Source organism: Daphnia magna, linkage group LG1, assembly GCF_020631705.1.
Source record: "Daphnia magna isolate NIES linkage group LG1, ASM2063170v1.1, whole genome shotgun sequence".
Taxonomy (NCBI): Eukaryota; Metazoa; Arthropoda; class Branchiopoda; order Diplostraca; family Daphniidae; genus Daphnia; species Daphnia magna.
This window is the reverse complement of record NC_059182.1, coordinates 11,761,080-11,782,217: the sequence shown is the minus strand read 5'-3', so window position 1 is coordinate 11,782,217 and position 21,138 is coordinate 11,761,080. Positions and strand designations below refer to the sequence as shown.

General features: G+C 40.4%; 3 protein-coding genes, 1 long non-coding RNA gene and 1 pseudogene across 4 annotated transcripts; 2 read left to right on the top strand and 3 right to left on the bottom strand.

Annotated features, from left to right (window-relative positions):
- The first annotated feature begins 349 nt into the window (after positions 1–349).
- LOC123469446 (nudC domain-containing protein 3-like) lies at positions 350–2,776 on the top strand. Its single transcript, XM_045168441.1, has 5 exons — positions 350–587; positions 665–806; positions 1,732–1,910; positions 1,966–2,176; positions 2,233–2,776. Exons 1-5 carry the CDS (start codon positions 487–489, stop codon positions 2,461–2,463), a joined length of 864 nt encoding a protein of 287 aa, XP_045024376.1. The 5' UTR covers positions 350–486; the 3' UTR covers positions 2,464–2,776.
- Positions 2,481–4,862, bottom strand: LOC123469443 (annotated as a pseudogene).
- Positions 4,863–10,918: 6,056 nt separating this feature from the next.
- LOC123469448 lies at positions 10,919–12,299 on the top strand. Its single transcript, XR_006642712.1, has 3 exons — positions 10,919–11,111; positions 11,952–12,015; positions 12,071–12,299. It is a non-coding gene; the product is annotated as an uncharacterized LOC123469448 (long non-coding RNA).
- Positions 12,300–16,173: 3,874 nt separating this feature from the next.
- Positions 16,174–17,068, bottom strand: LOC123474419 (homeobox protein GBX-2-like; the record flags this gene model as incomplete). Its single annotated transcript, XM_045176567.1, has 1 exon — positions 16,174–17,068. A coding segment is annotated over one exon (633 nt), but the record flags the coding sequence as incomplete, so codon positions are not given.
- LOC116920355 lies at positions 17,054–20,221 on the bottom strand. The gene is made up of 2 exons (XM_032926612.2): positions 17,368–20,221; positions 17,054–17,259 (listed from the first exon to the last, which is right to left on the bottom strand). The coding sequence occupies exons 1-2, from the start codon at positions 17,888–17,890 to the stop codon at positions 17,228–17,230; spliced, it is 555 nt and encodes a 184-aa protein (XP_032782503.2). The 5' UTR covers positions 17,891–20,221; the 3' UTR covers positions 17,054–17,227.
- Positions 20,222–21,138: the final 917 nt, after the last annotated feature.

The window sequence follows — 21,138 nt, the reverse complement described above, 5'->3', positions numbered from 1 at the left end:
TTCTATCCATGTTCTGTTTCTGTATTAGGATTTGCAGTCTGAACTAAAATTTGTTAGAACGTCAGTGTCTGTGTCTGATAATAAAAACCGACGTCAAAAGTTAATCAAACATCGTGATGTCCTTGAAAGAAGAATAAAACAAGTTTTCATTAAAAACTCTCTTTTAGCAACTCAGTGATATTTCATATCGCAAAATATAAATAGCGCACTTGTGAAACATTCCACGAAGTTATTGTTTCCTTCCATGAAATATCCTCCCTCAGCAAAGCAAATTCAATATTAAGGACTCCGCCTATTTCCACGGTTATTTCCACGCCGTACTGTTTCATGTTCCAGATACGCGAAATACACGGTCCCCCGGTGAAGCGGAAAACTTTTCAAAACAAGCTTGTCAGTCGTCAGAGTCTCGATTGTTTGAACTGGCCTTATCGCAAATATTTTAAATTCATTTTGCACTTTTTTCATTTTTAAATTTCTTGCTGTAAAATGGAGAGCAATAAGCACGACCGACTGTTTCTCGAAATTTTAAAAGAACAACGTAGTATAGTCACGTTTCTCGATTCTGTCTTTGGATTCCTTTACAGATGGTATTAATAACATCATAACATTTTGAACAATTTTCATTTAACCGCGCACTTGAAATACTGTGCTTTCTCAATTCTAGCACAGACTTTTTTCAGCATCAAAATGATTCTTCTGGAAAAGTTGGGTTTCCAGGTGGTGTAGCTAATGGTGTTGTACAGAAACTGTTCCAAAGATATGAAAACCAGATTCATTACGAGAAACAGGCTGCCATACTAGGGAACATGGTATAGGAGTTATATGGTACGCGTACTTCCCAGAGCCGTCGACTGCGAAAATGGGACGAAAATTGGAATCGTCAACATCGGCAACTCTGGCCGGGTGTGTAACTAGAGGGCCTACTTTAACGTAGGCTCTTATGGGACTACCCCCTTTGAATTGTTACATTAAGGTGTTTGAATTTTTTTTTTCATTTAGAAAAATTTTTATCGTGCGTAGAATTAATTTTTATGCAAAGTTCATTTTTTGGATTTTAATTTAAAAATGCTTGTATAATTAAAAAAAAATAAAAATGGTCCAAGAATTTATGAAAGTCTTTAACTTTCCACTTCTGCTAGACTGTTCCACATTATATATAAAAAGCGGAATTTGTTCTTTGGAAGTGATTGCCATGGTGAATGCACTGCTCATCTCAAATAAATTGTTTTAAGATCAAACGACAACAATTTAATTATTATTATTATATTATAAATTAGGGCTGCAAACAATGGCGAATCGACCAGCCAAAATGTAAACAATCTACGTCCATTTACGAGACGCAAATGTAACTGCTCCAAAGAACAAATTCCGCATTATATATTAATAATGTGGAACAGTCTAGCAGAAGTGGAAAGTTAAAGACTTTCAGAAATTCTTGGACCATTTTTATTTTTTTTAAATTATACAAACAATTTTAAATTAAAATCCAAAAAATGAACTTTGTATAAAAATTAATTCTACGCACGATAAAAATTTTTCTAAATGAAAAAAAAAATTCAAACACCTTAATGTAACAGTTCAAAAGGGGTAGTCCCATAAGAGCCTACGTTAAAGTAGGCCCTCTAGTTACACACCCGGCCAGAGTTGCCAAAATAGACGATTCCAATTTTTGTCCCACTTTCGCCCTCTCGAGTACGCGTACCATATAACTCCTATACCATGCTAGGGAACATGGCATCTAATGAAAGTGATGTTCCTTCAGCCTGTCAAGAGATTGTGTTAGGTGTTGAAGCAGACACAACTGAACCTTTTAAAGTTGAAACAAATAGTGCTGCCTGGAGAAAGATAGAGGAAAATCAAGAAAAAGATGTTAGGGAAATGTACAATGGAGATGACCGGGGAACCTACAGGTATGCATTATTAAACTCTTGTAAGAAAAAATTTCTGTAAAAGCTTTTTTTCAAGGTGGAGTCAAACCATTGGTGATATTGATGTTTTCATTCCAGTCACAAAGGACATACAAAAAGCTAAACAAGTAAATGTGAAAATTGACCCTCTCCATCTCTGGGTTGCAACTGTTGGACATGATGGAAGCTTTGTTTTGATAGACCAAACATTCCCTCACAGAGTTATCCCTGATGAGTGTCTATGGAGCCTTGATGGAGAATATGTCCAAGTAGCAATAATTTTGAAACTACAGTTTTTCAAATTTATTTTAAACTTTGATCTAAGGTCAACCTAGAAAAAAAAGAAGAATGTTGGTGGGATAGATTATTTTCTTCTGATCCCCCAATTGATACAAAAAAAATTGATACAGTCATTATGACCAGTGACCTGAGTCAAGAAGAACATATGAAAGTAGAGGAGTTGATAGTTAACCAAGGAAGAAGACAGCAGTTTTCAAATGTAATTCCCTTACTAATAACATTAATATTAAGTTCAGATGACAACTTACTCTTTTGATTTCATGTGGACTTCACTTAAAACATCATTTGTTTATTCTATAATATTGTACAGCTATTAAAAACCAAACCAGCAACTGAAAGCTCTTCAGCTACCAATAACAATTATTGGGTCCAAGCATATCCTCAGGTTTTACCCATTCATTGAACTGCTCCTCCGTCAAATAACCAAGCTTGATGGCAGTTTCCTTCAGCGTGGAGCCTTCTTTATGGGCTGTCTTGGCTATCTTAGCAGCCTGTTGGACAGAACACAATATAAATCAATAATTATCAATGAAGCTGTATCAGCCGAAATATAACCTTGTCGTAACCGATGTGCGGATTCAGAGCTGTAACAAGCATCAGCGATTCGTGTAATAGCTTATTAATGCGATCACGATTGGCTTCAATTCCGACGACGCAATTCTTTGTAAACGCGTTACAGCTGTCTGACAACAACCGAATGGACCGGAGTACATTGGAAACGATCATCGGCTTGAAAACGTTTAGCTCGAAATGTCCGTTGCTTCCACCAATGGTTACCGCCACGTGATTACCCATTACCTGTGCTGCAACCATAGTTATGGCTTCGCACTGCGTGGGATTCACTTTTCCTATAACAAACCATAATTTAAGTAATATAAGAATTTATATCATCCTTAACTCGAGAATTTTGCTTTTCATAAAAAGTACACCCTTTCAATTCTATCTGGCATAATGGAGGAGCCAGGTTCGTTTTCAGGTAGTGATAGTTCCCCCAATCCGCAACGAGGTCCGGAGGCCAAAAATCGAATATCGTTGGCAATTTTCATGAGGCTAACAGCTACAGTGTTCAAAGATCCTGACATCTGAACAAGGGCGTCATGAGCAGCAAGGGCTTCGAATTTGTTTGGTGCCGTGACGAAAGGCAATCCTATAGAATTTTTACGCATAAGGAAAAGATGCATATAATACTGGACAACCATACTATAGCAACCTGTAAGTTCAGAAACTCGTGCAGCAACTTTTTCAGCAAAGCCGATTCGCGTATTCAACCCAGTTCCAACAGCGGTACCACCAGCTGCAAGCATATACACATGTGGAAGTGAAGCTTTGAGACACGCTCGATAGCGAATGCAATTTGCTGGGCATATCCACTAAATTCTTGGCCTAAAGTAAATGGCGTTGCATCCTGCAATTACAAATATTAAAAAAAAAAAAAAAAAAACAACTTTTACTACTAAAATACATTTTCACAGTCGACCAAAAAGGACGTACCTGAGTATGTGTTCGTCCTATTTTGATTATATCTTGGAACTCCTTGGCCTTTGCATCGATAGCATCATGAAGTTTCTGAAGGCTAGGCAGAAGAGTACTAGTTACTTCAACAGCCACTGCAATATGCATAGCTGTGGGATATGTGTCATTGGAACTCTTTACATAAAATATGATTCAAGTAAGTTAAGAGACATAAACAAAATTATTTGCTTAAAAGACCTGGCTTTTGTTCACATGATTATTAGGGTGTACTGGATTTTTGCTTCCCAGAGTACCACCCAGAATTTCTATTGCCCTGTTACTTATGACCTCATTCACATTCATATTTGACTGTGTTCCTGATCCTGTTTGCCAAATCACTAAAGGGAAATGCTCTGCATACAGAGATCCACTTATAACCTAATACACAGAGAAGAATTACACAATTTGCTCACACCTTTTTTCCTAATAAACTGTGATCGTTATGGAGCTTTCAATACCTCATCACAAGCTTGACTTATTGAAGCAGCAATTTTGGGATCAAGCCCATAATCTTGGTTGACTTCTGCTGCTGCTTTCTTAAGTACTCCAAATGCTTTGATTACTGGCAACTAGGATGAAATTAAAAGAAAATGTTACTGTAGGAATAAGTATCTCAGTACATGTGATGGCACTTACAGGCATCTTTTCAGATTCTCCACCGATTGGAAAATTCATAGTTGAACGAACAGTTTGAGCCCCATAGTATTTATCATTTGGGACTTGTAGTTCCCCAAAAGTATCAGCTTCAGTTCGATAACCACTAGCCATCTGTGATGAAAACAAAAAAACACTCTATTATGTAAAGACTGTTTAGATGAAAAAAATGGAAAAAGCATTTCAATACCGTTCTCTGGGATGTAGTTACCAAGACAGCCGAACATCTACTCAGCAACTGCTCCACGGACTTCGCTAACCCGACTTTAATTCCTCTCGAATTCAAGGTCGTCCTTGAGATGTAGCTCGGAATTCGATGCATTGGGTTAGCCATGGTTTTGGTCTTCTTAGTATGGTTTGAGGTCTTCTTCTGCTTGAAGTCGCTGTATTATTCAGCTGTGAAACCGGAAAAGCTATCGGACTGTACAGGTACAGGTCGACAAGTCTTTGATACCTGGTAAATCGTGTATGCGTATCGTGTACCAGTGTATCGTAGCAAAAGATCGTGGAAGATGGGATGGCTTTGGCTTTTCCTTCCTCTAATGGGAGGAGCTTAACATGGGACCGTCTATATAGTGTGCTTGGAAGATGGAACGTTGAACGATATGCCATGGAAATCACCGTGGAAACGGGTGGTGCCAGCGCTGATTAGTGCTGGAGTAATTTTGTCAATTGTGCTACATGGGGTTATTTAACTAATCACTGCAACGTTATGCTTTTATTATAAGGAAATCCGATGCAGTGGCCTGACGAACTGTCTCAGCCGCCCACATTCACATATTCACAGCGTATTGCATTTTCAAGAAAACCCCATGTTTGCAGACACCTATAACTCTATAAGTATTAAGATACAGGATCTGGAGTTCTGTTTGTGCTTTCACCGGCTAAGGTTGTGTTTCTTTGTGTCGCGTAAGTTCCACAGTGGAAAGGGTAAAGAAAAACGCCCCAATTTTTGTAGTTTTGTTACCGTTCCTTAACGCCATAAGACGCTAGGATAAAATAAGCGCACCCATCCCCCCTTTTTTCTCATGGCCCAGCAGGGCCAGGGATCCAGGGCTACACGTGTGTCTAGCAGGAAATCAGTGAAAAATTAAAATTAAAGCCTGTACAGTGCATTGGTACAAATCAGAGAGGAATAAAATGGATGTCCAGATTGCGGAATTTAACTGGCCGGGAAAGAGTAGGAACTGGCCACCGCTCATAATAAAAATGAAAAACGGTAGTAGCTACGAAAATTTACCACTCTCGGAGCAGAATAAGATTGCAGCGGAAATCCAAAAGGAAATTGGATCCGTCAAAAACAGCTATCCCGGAAGAGGTGGAGACCTCTTCGTGCAAGTAGGTGAAGAGGAAGCCTTCAACAGATTAAGAGAGATCAAGAGGTTAGGTGGACAAGATGTCGACGTTCAGTTACCGAAGCGTTTGCTATATAACATGGGCGTCATCTCAAATGTGTCCATAGATTATGAAGATGAGGAAATAAAAACCGCTTTGGAAGAACAAGGGGTAGTTGAGGCCAGAAGAATTACACGCAAAAATGACGGAAGGGGAGAAGACATACGAACCAATATGGTGCAGTTAACTTTCAAAGGTGAACCCGGACAGAAGTTAACGGACAGGGTAAAATTAGGTTTCGTTTCACACCCCGTTAGACCCTTCTACCGTTCCCCCTACAAATGTAAAAAGTGTTATAGGCTGGGTCATCTACAGACTTTCTGCAAAAGTCAGCAAGCATGCCACAGGTGTGGATCCATTCATAAGGAAGATGTGGAATGCAAGATGTATTGCGTAAACTGCGGCCAAAAAGACGAGCATACATCGGATGATACGAAATGTCCAAAGTACCAGCAACTGAAAAAGGAGATCCAACTAATAGACCGCAGGAATCCGCACATAAATGAGAACAAGGATTGGGGAAAAATCACCCCCAGCTGGAGAGTAGGAGAGGAAGATATGGTCACGAGTGGACCGGCAGCATGGGGGAGGACAACAGAGGATCCATCTGTGATAGAAGAAATAAAATCGTTAAAGAAAACAGTCTCGGAGCTTACGAAAGAAATCCACGATTTAAAAATACAGAAAATACCGAAGATTGAAAACAGGATAACTACGGTGGAGGCCCAAGGAAAAGCATTAGAACGGGACGTAAAAAAAACCAAAGCTAATTTCACCCTCATCAGATCCCAAATGCAAAAAATGATGGACATGATACAAAAAATGGCTGAAGGGGAAGAACTAGAAGCAGAGGATATGGAAGTAGCCCTTAGTGAAGGTTTCTACGGACTAGAACCTGAGAACGAAACTCCTGAAGAAATACTTCAAAACGAATTCGACAAAAGAAAGCAAATTGATTGGCAGGATGAGACTTCACCAGGCAAGATAAGGGGACTAAAACAAACTACAAACGACCCTAGGCCACTAAGTACCCCACAGAAAAAGCTCAAGGTAACAACAACTACCAGAAAATGACTAGACAACAACAATCTAAGTTAAGATGTCTGCAATGGAATGCAAGCAGCCTAAATAAAGCAAAATACGAAGAATTCAAAAAATACCTATGTTCAATTAAACCTCATATAATTTTTCTTAGCGAAACTCACTGGAAGAGCCAAACAAATTTTAGTTTTCCTGGTTATGCACTCTACCGCACAGACCGCACAGATAAAAAAGGAGGCGGAGTAGCACTCCTTATAAGTTTAGCACTAAACCCAACACCTATGCGCCATCGCCAAATTAGAAACCTGGAGTGGGTGGGAGCAAGTTTTTACACGCCAGTAGGACCAGTGGATGCCATCTCAGTCTACTGTCCAAGAGGAAATGCGTCTACAAAGGACATCAATCAATTAATGAACACACGAAATGAGCTGATTGTAGCCGGAGACTTTAACGCCCATCATGAGATGTGGGAAAACACCAACAAATCTAATAAATGCGGAAAGGCACTAAGTGAGATACTAGAAACTAGCTTATCGATTGAATTAATCACACCGCCAAATATCGGGACTCGTTTTAAAACCAACACCAGAAGCATGTCCACAATAGACCTAATGATGGCATCTCCAGTACTAGCATTTAAAGCAACGGCAAGACAAGGGCAATCAATGGATAGTGATCACATACCTATTATCGTAGACATGGAAAATGTTGCACCTTCGGAAAATATCCCCCAGCAACATGGGACTTTAGATCCGGAAAATGGGTGGAATGGAACCAAGACCTACACAACAGACTGAATATACAAGATTTTAAAAACACAGATAACGTCGACGAAGCAAATAGAATCCTTACCTCAGCGATGATCGATGCAGGAATGAAGTGGTTTAATTTCAAACCGAGGAGGCCCATCACCAAGTTAACCAAATCCTGGTGGACACAGGAATGTAGTAAGAAGTGCGCAGAAGTCAGAAGAATGGAACGAACATGGAGAAAAGATCCCTTAAACGCCTCGAAACGGGCAGTATACCGGAAAGCACTGGCAGAAAAAGAAAATTTTTATTAAATAAACGCCGGAATGCATGGGGAAAATATCTCGAAGAACTGGGACCAAGAAATGACCCCCAGAAAATGTGGTCGTTAATGAAAACCATGCTTGGTACAGCAAGGAAAGGTCAAACGGTTCCAAAAACGATTAAAAATGCACAGTCTGAACTGACATTCGATCCAGAGGCTATATCGGAAATTTTGCTGAATTCGATGTTTGAGCCAGCATGCAAATCTCCTCCTGAACTAAACAGAAACAAGTCTTTAACACTACAGGAGGCCTTACGCAAAGAAGAAAGGGTGGCACTAAACTCTCCACTAAAAACACAAGAAATAGAAGAGGCCATGAGAAGTCTGACGCATACAGCACCCGGTCCAGACACCATCCCAAATACAATGATCAAGCAGCTATCGAAAGAAAACAGAGAACAAATCACAACATTTTATAACCTAATACTGAGGACAGGACAGCTACCGCTGGTCTGGAAAGAGGCTCACGTAGTACCCCTACTAAAAGCAGGAAAAAGCGCAGAATCAGCGCAATCTTTTAGGCCAGTCGCACTGACCGCAACCCTCTGCAAACTCTTGGAGAAGGTACTGGCAAAACGAATAAACTATTACCTGGAAAAACACAAAAAGCTACTAAAGGCGCAAGACGGGTTCAGAAAAAAACGAGGCACTACAGATGCTCTCACTCGATTAGACTGCTTCGTAAAAAATGGCTGGAGGAAAAACAACAAAGTATATGGCATATTCCTGGACATAGCCAAAGCCTTTGACTCAGTATCCCCAAGGGCAATCGCTTGGAAATTAGCCGAAAGCGGAGTAGAAGGATCGATATTAAGGCTGATAAGTGACTTCATGAAAAACAGGACATACAAACTAAAAATGGAAAATCGAACCCACGGGTGCACTCAGACCAAAAGAGGAGTCCCGCAAGGATCAGTGTTGAGCCCCATCCTCTTCAACGTGATGATGGCGGATCTGCCCTCCCCACCCAAAGGGCTAGAACTTATAGTGTATGCGGATGACGTGACAATTCTTATAGAAGCCGAAACGGAAGAAAAGGCGGAAACAACGGCTCAAGTCTACCTGGATAAAATAGCAAGATGGTGCACCCAACAAGGCATGAACCTATCAGCGGAAAAGACGGCAGGAATGAAATTTGAAAGGAATGCAAACAATTCAGAGGTCTTGTTTTTCCTACAAGGGAGAAGAATAAAATTTCACGAAAACGTCACCCTCTTAGGAGTGGAGGTGGATAAAAAGCTCACCTGGCGGAAACACATCGCGAAGGTAGAACAAAAGATCAGGAGAGCAGGAGCCGCTATTAGTGGAATTGCAACACGGAGGATGGCACCGGAGCTGAGGACGCTGAGACACCTCTACACAGCATGCATACAATCGGTGGCGGATTATGGGGCGGCAGTGTACGGGGGAGCGGCCAAATCAAACCTATCCCGAGTTAACACGGTACTGCATGAAGCCATAAGGAAAATCCTGGGCGCTCAAAAAAGTACGACGCTACCAGACCTATATGCAGAATTAGGAGTAATGGACATACAAACAAGAATAAGAATGCTTACCACAAGAATTGCTCTCCAAATAATTAGCAACCAAGAGCATCCTTTACGGGATCTGCTATTAAAGGAGGTGCAGGCGCCGACAACTTGGAAGTCTTACTCAACACCAGCGGTGATAAAAGCTACATGGGACATACGCGGTATGAGGCTCAAAATCAAGGAAATGGAAAACAACCAACCAACTCCCCCACCGTGGGACGAAAGGGTTTATGAATGCACAGAACTGGACATCACAAAGAAAGGCGCAACCGAGAACTTGTTGCAAGCACGGTTGCTGCTACAGGAAGAGCTAAATACGCTTCCTCCACAAACAGTGATAGCCTACACAGATGGATCCGCCAAAGACGAAACCTATACATGTGCAGTTTTCATCCCTGAAATCAACCTACAAAAGGCATGGAAAATCGAAGGGATTAAATCCATCTTTAAAGCAGAAGAAATTGCAATCCTGAACTGTCTCAAACACACATACCAAAGAGAAGATTATCCAAGCATGGTAGTGGTATGCACTGACTCGAAATCATGTGTCCAGTACCTAAGCAATCTCCCTTATAGGGACATGGACTCAACAAGTCTAGAGATCTGGAATCTAACAAAGTGCCTGAAGAACTCGGGCTGCAAAACCAAGATAATATGGATTCCCAGTCACTGTGGAATCAAGGGAAATGAATTTGTGGACCAGCTAGCTAAACAAGCTTTGACGGATCCAGGAGTAGAAAGAATCCAAAGCTTGCCGCGCATTGAAACCCTGAAAAAGAAAAAGGAAAGGAGATAAGTAAAGATTGGTATGAAAAGATACGAGCAAGTTATACCTTCATTGCAGCAAACATTGAATCCTCGCATATAGACTACCATCGCTTTCACAAGAACAGAGAAGCATCATGCACAATTCACAGATTGCGAACCGGGATGAACAATTTACAATACAGCTTGTATAAAAGAAACATGGCAGAAGGCGGGGGATGCAGATGGGGCTGTGAAACCATGGAAACCGAAGAACACATACTAATGGAATGTCCACAATTCTATAGCAAGAGAGAAAAACTTAGAAGATTTTTAATACAACAAAATGCACCATGGAACAAGAAAACCTTACTAGGGCTCAACTATGAAATTCCAAATGCCCTAAGAAGAAACATTATAAACAGAGTAGCAACCTACCTAAAGAACGCAGGACTGACCTATAAAATCTGAACAATGCAAACATACGTGAGCCAAACGCTCACTAAACACTAAACAAGAAACAAAGGAGAACAAATGTAGCATCAAGAATCAAAGAACCCCTACTCACCAGGAAAGATAGAAACCGTAAAGGACATCTGGTGGTGTATATGAGCTTCAACGAAGCTTAAGGCAGCATTGCGTCCAGCAGCTGCAGCACCCATACAACATAAAAAAAAAAAAAAAAAAAAAGATACAGGATATTGGCCCTGTTATTATTCCAGCCTGATCTCCCTTGACGTCAAAAACAGTTTTGACATGCATCGCAAACCAATCAGAGGGCCAGAAATCGTCACGTTACCGTTGCCTGTCAAAACTGTTTTTGACGTCAAAAACAGTCGTAAACTTTATCGTCCGCCGCTAGATGTCGTCAGGGTCAGCGCAAAAAAAAACTCCATATTGGGACATTTCTTTTTGCCCAACCCCCCACCCCCACACACACACACAAACAGAGGTACAATCGGTTTTTATCTTAAAAAATAATGTTAACAGTTTAAGCTATTGCCTTTATATTCTTCCAAGATAGTTGAAACAGAGTTAAAGTATAAAGTTCATTTAATGATTTATGGGATATCAAAGTAATTACCATCGAATTACAGGCTGACAAGTCGGTGAAATTGTTAACGCTGTTTTTGTTGAAAAATACACAGTATATAAAGGATGGTAAAGCACATTATACATGGTCGGAGATGCTAATGACTAAGGTAATTCCTTAGTGCTATAGGCGAATGAAGTTGGGATTATAGGCAAGGCTAGTGATGAGACTTGACGCACGAAGTGCCTTAATTTCACGATTCATTCATTAACCGACTTGACTTCACAGCTAAGCCCCACCGTGTTGTATGGGCATGTAGGAAGGAACAGGGAGCTGAGACTTCCAGGTGGTCTAGATAAGGGAAATGGGGGGTATCCGAGGAGCATCTTACGTGAGGACTTCCCATCCACATACTGTGGTATTCATGATATGCCCCCGTGGTATATACATGAGTATGCTTGGTATATCACGGAAACATGTGAGGGTATCCTATAGGAACCGCTAGATTCAGGTCCACCACGGGTCAGATTATCTTAGTAGCTCTGGGGTGGGAAACCCAGTGATTGAAAGGAATTCCTCTGGTACTCACCCTACATGCACACGGCGATGGGTTACTGGCTGTGCTAGTCACGTCACACTAGCATTTCCTGCCAAATTTTTATTTGTTCTAACTCAAACATATTTAATACAAAGTATTAAGAGTAAATCTTTTTGTGGGTTCTTTTTGTATCATTCATTAAGTAAAAATATTTTTCTTAGGATGAAATAAACCAAATATGATTGGATGTTTGCATTCCAAAACAAAACAAAAAAGTCCCTACAGGTATGCATTATTAAACTCTTGTAAGAAAAAATTTCTGTAAAAGCTTTTTTTCAAGGTGGAGTCAAACCATTGGTGATATTGATGTTTTCATTCCAGTCACAAAGGACATACAAAAAGCTAAACAAGTAAATGTGAAAATTGACCCTCTCCATCTCTGGGTTGCAACTGTTGGACATGATGGAAGCTTTGTTTTGATAGACCATGAAAACATCTATTTTTAAATAAATGATTAAACAAAATAGGACCCAATATCGTGGGTGAGTCTTACGGTAAATTTGATAACAGTAATGATCAATTATTAATGTTCAAACAAAACTTCGTGATAATTGAAGGAAAATATCAAAAATTATTTGAACATGTTCAGGTATAAGCTCGCGACTTTCCAGGTACAGGTCGATACTGGCATACCATTACACGAAAGAAATAAAGCCTTTTTCGCCATGGTGCTTACGAGAAATCGATACATAAAACTGTAAACTTTCATTATTTAGCAATAATAATGAATGTTTTCATTTATTAATTAATCGCTAGAGACCATATGCTTAGTAACTTACCTTATAAAAATTGAACTGAATTTGAATTTAACTAGATGATATTGTGTTGCTTATCAGCTGCCTTGCTGTTACAAAGGAAACACAGGATTACATCATCAAGTAACTTTGGTGGCAAGAAACACCGCCGCGGGGTTGATACAGGTAACAGGGCGTTTCAAAGTTGTATGCGTAACCATAGCAAACGAAGAAGGAAGAAAAAAACACGCGAAACATATCTCGGTTATTAGCGAATACCATCAAGAGTTGGCGAGGTCACTTCCTCAACATACTTTGGATGCAGTCAGGAACATCAGTAATGGATGTAATATATTCTGCCGGATACATATCAATATGTATGCGTATAGGAGGAAGGCAAAAATCGACAATTTCCTCCAGAATCACTGACACGCTATTGACCACCATTGTGTAGCCCTCCCTTATCCTGAGTGGAGCCGCCAACTTTATGTGTGATATTTCCCTCTTCGTTCTCTATTCAACCCGTGCCATCACATCCATTAGGAGGGGAAATAGATCATCAACCCCGGCCGCCATTACCGCCATTCAGTATATACGTTTGAAGATCGGAGGACAAAAAAAAGGCAATAGGAAGATAAGCAAAGGACCGAAGGGGAAAAAATGATCGTATTCAGGCAACATAACGAGACTATACGTGGTGAGTATATACGGAACGATTCAATCGGATTTATAACGTGCTTCCGTCGAGCGGCCTTCTCTCCTAATCTATACACGTCTCCAATTCTCCATATTCTGTTTAGCGATAAAGTTCTTGTGCGTTTGTTTGTATCGTTAAAACTACATATAATTACTTCTGGTAGGAACAGAAAATAAAAATAATTTTCTAATCAAAGAGCAATAGATTTCCTCTCATTATCGGACAACCGAAACACCAGTTCAACTAGTACGGCAGTGTATTATAGTCAGTTGCTATTGAATTGGATAAGCGCCACCAACTACCATTAACAGATACAGCAAAACCACTGATGTACATGTTCGTAAAAAAATATATATTTGTTACATCGATTGAAGGCAAACATAATTGATCCATCATCGGGCAGTGCCGACATAAAATAGGGCGTGAAAGAGACAACCAATCAACCGAGAAGAATAAGCAGAGAAAAGCCATGACGGCTTTGTTTCGCTCTTTGGAACCCTCTCATCTCGGTTTTGCTCATTATTCAGTGCGAGAACTAAAAAGCTTAAGCACATAAAGGTTATTTTAATGTCGGAAAACGATCAGGTCTGAAGCTAGAAATTGCATCTTTTGTTAGAAGCCGACAATCCATTGACTTTCATTTCTTGCATTCATATGGGATCAACCAAATGGCCATCAAACCCTAGTTATCATATGCTGAATTTGAATTCATATATAAGTCGACATGAAAAGCTCATTATTCTGTAAACGCACTTTATAATTCGGTCATTGCCATAAAATGGAAAACAAACAGGCGGCATTGGTTACGCTTTATAGCCCACAGTAATATGTATATACATTCCTGCAGCGGCAAACTGACAATGTCTATCATCAACGGCTATTTCCTGCCAGCACGCGTGATTGGCAGGAACTGACACTGAATTACAGCCTTGCTGTCATAGTTGCCAGTCACCACTGCTACACGCTGATGATGTGTTTTCCACATCATACTGGTAGTGGTGGTCTCGATAACCATTAGCCCGGGAGACTTATTATCAACCAAGATAAGGGTTAACAATAGTTTTGTTTTCTCTTTTGGTTTCATTGCTTAATTTACCGACTATAGACGAGGTTACAAATCTTCAATGTTCTTATTTAATTTCTGGCCACAGTCTGTATTGTTAACCATTTATTTTCTGTTTTATGCTTCAAAGAAAACTGATTTTCGTGATTGTAGCGGTGAGCAATAAACGATTTGAAAATAGCATGGAAACATTTCGTTTACGAATCACGCAAGCCAAAGAACGCATCTCGTTGTAAATGCAGTTTCCATTTTCCATGCGAATTCTTCAGCACAGTTACTTTAACTGATAACGGTTAGACGCTACAGAATAGCGCTTCAAACGTGCCGGGTAAATAAATGGATATTGCACGGTGTGTTTACATAATCGAAAGCAATAGACCGTATACTAACACAACAATTAGATAAATATTCGCCGCCAAATAATTCATTCATAGCCACTAGTTATACGGCGCACTTAAAGATAGGGTAAAGCGATATTGATCACAAGGCATACATATATAGCGGAAGGACACACAGGAAAAAAAAAAAAAAGAGGGGAACGAACATGAAATAGCGTGAGAGGTTATGCATGACCTCTGCGCTACAAAGTCTGACATCACACGTCAAACTGTGCAGAAACGGGTTTGCCGGACAAAACGCGTCTGACATCTCGACCCCACATAACCATCGCTCGGACTTGCTTTACCACCGGGGAGGGAGATCTTTTTTGCACCAAATCAATGCGTGTGGCGTATACTATATACATAAAAAAATGTATATGAGAAGGGATCTCGCTTATTCGTAGCGAACTGCACAGCTTCACACACCAGTAGCTAAATACGTTCCGCTCGAAGGGAAGAAATATTGCTTATTTGACATGATTTTTTTTTTCTTTCTCCGATCATCCTTGATACAATATATAGCCTTCATTTGACGGCATCGATTTCTAATCGACGAACTTGGCATTGGAAGCCTAAATCAGCACGAAATTTATATGCTACAATCAGCCAAACTATAGGGATGTTTCACCAACATTATCCGATTATTCTTTTTCTTTTTCTTTAAAGAATTCCAAACGCTAATGATTTTGCGCAATGTAATGTTAAATGAAAAGAGAATAGAAGCTCAATTTCGAGTGACGCTGGTTGGATTTGATTGAATTTTAAATATTGTCTTTAGTTGAGACTGGAGAGAGAGAAAGACAATAACAACAACAAAAAAAGGGGGAGGCGTTGTTCAATGTTTTTGTGTTGGGTTGTGTTGGCCCTTTTCTTTTCTGGTCTGGCAGTTGAAATTGCGCTCGTGGTCGAGATGCTCAACGCTTTTGACGCGCTAATAGGATTAGATACATAGTCATTCGCAGTTGTATAGCGTACGGTAATCACCGAAGCTGTCGAGTCTCATGTCAGGGACAGTTTGATTGACAGTTTTCCATCCCCTTTTTGCCGTCGAATCAGTTTTCTTCCACCAACTTTTCCGGCTTTTCTCAGGCTATCTGACCGGCGTACACAAGGGCACAAGCGTGGCCAAACCCTGCTCATCATCAACTGTCACTCGGAGTTTTTCAAGAAAAATTTCCATAATACAAAGTTGTCGCTCGCTTTCTCTCTCGCTCTCATAGTCTATATACTCGTTCTCTCTTTAGTTTCTACCCGCCCCATTATGTTGTCCATCACACTGCAAGTTGTATGCACCGAAACCAGTTCTAATGATTAGTTATCACAGCAGGTTCGCGTTCCTCCAAGTCCAGCGAATCAGCTCCTCCCCTTCTTTCTATTCATTTTCCAGCTACGATTAAAGCGACCGCAAAAAAAAAAAAAAACCCGAGATGCAAATCATTGACTTTCCAATTGCCTTTTGTTGCCCACTTTCTTCTAGGCAATTGCTATATAAGAAGTTTACTATACAGATTTCAAAATGAATCATGTATTGGATTATTATCTACAGTATATCCTTCAAAAATAAACCGAAATTTGCCACAATTGACGAGTAAAAGTATATGTATTTCTATTAACAATGGTGCTAAAAGAAAAGGTAAATCGGTGTGTTAACAGGATAGAAAAAAACGGCACGAATTTGACTCCCGCGATAATAAATAAATCGGTTACGATTAAAAATGAGTATTTCATGGTATACACAGAAATTTAAAAAAAATCAAAAAAACATAATCTACTAAACTGAATTAGAAACTAATGGATCCCCGGCCGTCGGTGAGGAGCCTTGGTCGGACGGGTAAACCGACCGGGAGTGAGACGGTGAACGAAATAGGGTTGATCCAGATGAGCGGAATGGTGAAGCTGACGATAGGTTCAGTTCTGTCACAGGTGATGGGCGTTGTCGTTGAATTGCGACAGCGCTACTACTGATGGCAGCTCCGCTAGGGTTTTTCTCCATCTGTTGATGTTGCGAGCGGAGTGCGATTCGATTGACGTGCACGGGAATGGGGACCACTAATTTTTGCTGGGGTGGGTGATGAGGATTGCCATCTGAATGCAATTGTTGATGGTACGAAAGCGACTGTGAATGATGCTGGTTGTTGGAATGCTGGCCTCCGCCATTCATCCGGGACGATCCACCAGTAACTAAAGCGGCTTTGACTCGTTTCCATTTAGCTCGACGATTTTGAAACCATATCTTGATCTGCACTTCTGACAAGCGCAGTTGATGAGCGATTTGGGAGCGCTCTGTCAAGCTAAGGTACTTTTTAGCTTGAAATTCACGCTCCAGTTCGATCAGTTGGTGTGTAGAAAAAGCCGTCCTCCGTCGTCGGTTCTTGTTATTGCCACCTCCGTTAGAAAGAGAGTTGCATCAATGGAACTGTCTGATGACGTAACAGCCACTGCTGATCCTGCTGTGCCGAACGAATCGACTTCTCGGTCGGGACCCTCTCCGCAACCGAGTGAATTGTTGGCCGGATATATGTGTTGATTTTTCTCTTGGAAAAGGTCTTCTTCCGTACTGCTATTACCTTCGGACAAGATATCCAAGCTCACTTTCTGCAAAGCGGATCATGACAATAAAAGTTGGTAAGTTCTTTTTTTTTTTGTATATCCCTCATAAATGGTTCTCTACTCTTTACGTAAACGAAGGTGATCTTTACAAACCTGAACGCTCGGGGGATGTGTTATTGATGCGATCGCAACTGTTTGGTCGTTGATGATCCGACAAAAGATCAGCCACGCTGTAACCGATACAAGCCGATTTTTTAGCGGATCTCTCTTCGTCCGCAGTCGGAAGTCCGGTAGCGGAAACTCCTGCAAAGGGCATTGAATTCGTGACCAATGGGGGCAACTGTTGACATTGCTGAAATGTGCGGTTGGAAGCGGCTGCAGCAGCCACGGCCAAGTGCTGGTGGAGGGCAGCGGCGTGATACGTCAGTAGATCGAAATGTTGCTGATTTCGGATGGGTGGCAAATGGTGAAAGAAATGCTGATAGACCAAAGGTGCAAATCGGTTGGCTGACGAGTCGGAAATGGACGACGTGGAAGAAGAAACTGAATCCGACAGGCCCATTGACGGAGGGGCACGCACCGATCCGGCAGCAGCGGCAGCCAACATCACTGTTGGATCGAGAGGATTCAACCAACTCTGGAAATTACTACCAGGCGGAAATCTCGATGATTCCATAACGAACTCGGCAATCACTCTAAATTGTTTTAATCGCCTACAAGAAATTTTAAAACATCAACTTAATCGCTGAGTGCCGATAGGACAAGTTCATCCAGCGGACTAGACGCCTGATGACTGACTAAATGTCAGAGATTTGTCGCTCACTTTTCTGTCGGCAATATCCGATACTGTTTCGGCTTTGTGTGTGTGTGTGTGTGTTAAGCGCTGGATCGTGTTGAAGAGCGATTATACCCCTACAGATCTCTTCACGCGCCACTCCTCCTTTTGCTTCTCTCTACAAGAAGAAGAAGAGAAAAAAAAGGGAGAGGGAAAGACGAAAGCAGAAAGAGGGTTGGATGGTGGCCGGAGAAAATCCGCCCAACAAGTCACGTGACTCTCTTCCGATTGGATCCTTTGCCACGGCTCATTGCTGCTCATGATTTATGACGATATAACCACCCTCTTGCCCTCCCCTTTCTGCACGGCAGAATTACCGATCAGTAGGCGTCCCTGCGATCATCACCCCTCAACACCACCAACAAATAAAATATTAATACGGTGGATGGCGATTGATAGCTGCATCAATCTACATTGGCAATCAATCGTTTCTGCCAATCTAAAAAAAAAAAAAATATCAAGGATAAACTGGAACTGAGTATATGTTCTAAGTTGCGTGTTGCCTATAGGTTTTTCTGGAACGAGCTGCCCATTTGGTAAGCCAAAGAAAAATCATAAAGACTATACAAAGAAAGAACGCCACATTCGCTGTAGCAAATATAAGAATAAAACAAAAGACTCCAAATGGCAATTTTCCAGTTGGTTACTTTCATACACAGAACATGCAGGATGTAGTGCCTTATTTGCTTTGCCTGAATAAAGGAACAATAATTCACATCAGAGAGTACACACGGGGCAAAAGGTGATACCTTGAAAAGATGATGACAAGCAGCTCCAAAATGGACAAAGTCAAACTGCCAAATCAGCTGCAAAGCGCCAAAGACTTGCCGCTTTCAGCCCTCCCGGCTTCGTTGTTACCTTGTCAGCCCTTTTCAATTGACACGATTTCCTCCATTTTTATTCTGATGGCCCTTCCCAAAAGGGAGCAGGTATATATATAGGTGTATATACACAAGCGCCAGTTGCCCATTTGAAAGCTATATACAAAGCCAAACGATAGCTTTGTGGGTTGTACTTTAAAAAGGTCTCCATATATTTTTATTTCCTTCTTCTCATTATATATTATACACCTTCTTGGGATGTGTGAAAGCCATTTCCCAACGCAAAGTCCCCTACATGTATACATGCTCTATTCAAGCCTCAGCTTGCAGCGCACATGGCGTATTCTTCAGTCATCAAATCCATTCCACGCCCACTTGAATGTCAAATTTTTTCTTTGTAACAACAGAATCTTTTACGTGTGCTGCAAACCGTGTGATTTATTGTTTCCCTTGAAATCAATGCTTGTAGTAAACGTGGGATTACAACTGATACGCTCAAAGGAAAATATTAACAAAATAAAGCTTGTTCGGAACATTTAGCTCTCCAAACATGTCCTTTGTCGTTGCGCGTTTTGTCAATGGATCCCCATAGTTGCTGCGAACAGCTACTGTGGAGAAAATAAAAAAACTCCCTTCGACCTATAGTCATCATTATACGCGTAATATAACGTATATCCTGTTCGTTTCAAACTCAAATATTTATCTCTTGTTGGCTTTTTCCCTTTGGCAGCCACGATAATGTTAAAGCAATAATTGATTCGTTTTTTATTAGGCATTTAATCAACCAGTAGGCAGACTCTATTAGATTGCATTTCGCCATTCACGAACGGTACTTGTATCATGAAACTATACATACCACAAAATAAATCCTATAGGTATAATCACTGGAAAATAATGTTATGAATTCTCTTAATGATTTTAATTCTAAAATTGAAATGCGTCATTGTTTTATACTAATTTAATTTCTGGAGTCCCATGGTAAAAAAAAACAAACAAAAAAAAACAAGTAAGATGTTGTATGAAACCATTTAACGTCAGATGTTTTTCTTTTATGTCTGCATCTCCAAGGACTCTTGCTTTCACCAAACAATATACGTTAGACAATTGCAGAGAAGACAGAGGAATATGGTGATATCCAGATGCTTATATACACTATGCATCCATCATGTGAAGGTGGAAAAGCAGTGACAGATTCCGGATCATTTAACTTTTTCTCGATGTTGTCAGAACAAAGACTGGCTTGTATTTCTTTCTTCCTCTATTTTCTTTCTTGCCTTTTTTTCTCTCTATCTATCTACGCTGCTAACTGTTAACTATTCAAAGTCAATAGGCGACTGACGAGAGCGCTCTGTGCAAGAGCCGTAACAAAGCTGACAGCTGATTCACGAATGATGAACGAGTCGTCGAGGCGCTCAGGTCGCTGATCTCTTGCATATTCGATCTCTACTGGAGTGCTGGAGTGATTTTTGGAACGGCATATGGTATCTATTTCTGTTTCCTAAAATCGAAGCCAATCCAGCCACATTGTTAATCATTGTCACTTTTGTTTTCACTTTTAACTACTGATTTTAAGCGTTACAAATAAGTACTGAAACATTAATTATATTTTAACGATTCGAGAAGATTGCCGAATTCTATACTGTTTTGGATTTATTAGTACTTTTTAATTAATGTATTTTTTTTTATTTTGTGTGATATGAGTCTCGAAGTGTGGACAATAGATGCCGCGATTCACAAGATAATATGAAAAATAGTTTGTAACGCCGGGTTGAGAATAAACACGAGAATTTATTTTGAAGAATCTATTGTTGAAACGCATTTAAGAAAAAGGGGATAGAAAATAGGGGAAAGAAATTTTATGCGAAGATTTTGTTTCATTGTAACAGACCAATAACCATCAAAAGCTCTAACTTGCTTCAACGAAACACAATATACAGAAGAAGTGTATGCAGTTTCGCTTGAGAATTGGGAAAAAGATAAACCAATGTATTCCGTCGGTTGAGCTTATTTTAAGCGAATGGTGTGAGCAGAGGGGAAGGAATGAAGCCAAAGGTTGATTGCCATATTTCGTATGCCGTCTCAGGCGCTCCCACCGCACCCGGCCATTGTGTGCATATGGATGTTTCTCATCTGCTCTCTCACCTGACGTGTCGGGTGGGGATTGCTATGAGAAGGGGGGAAAAGAAAAAGAATAATAAGAAAATTTTTTGTAAAAGGAAGCTTGAAATGTTTTTAATTTTTTTTTTTTTATCAAAACAGAGCTATTGC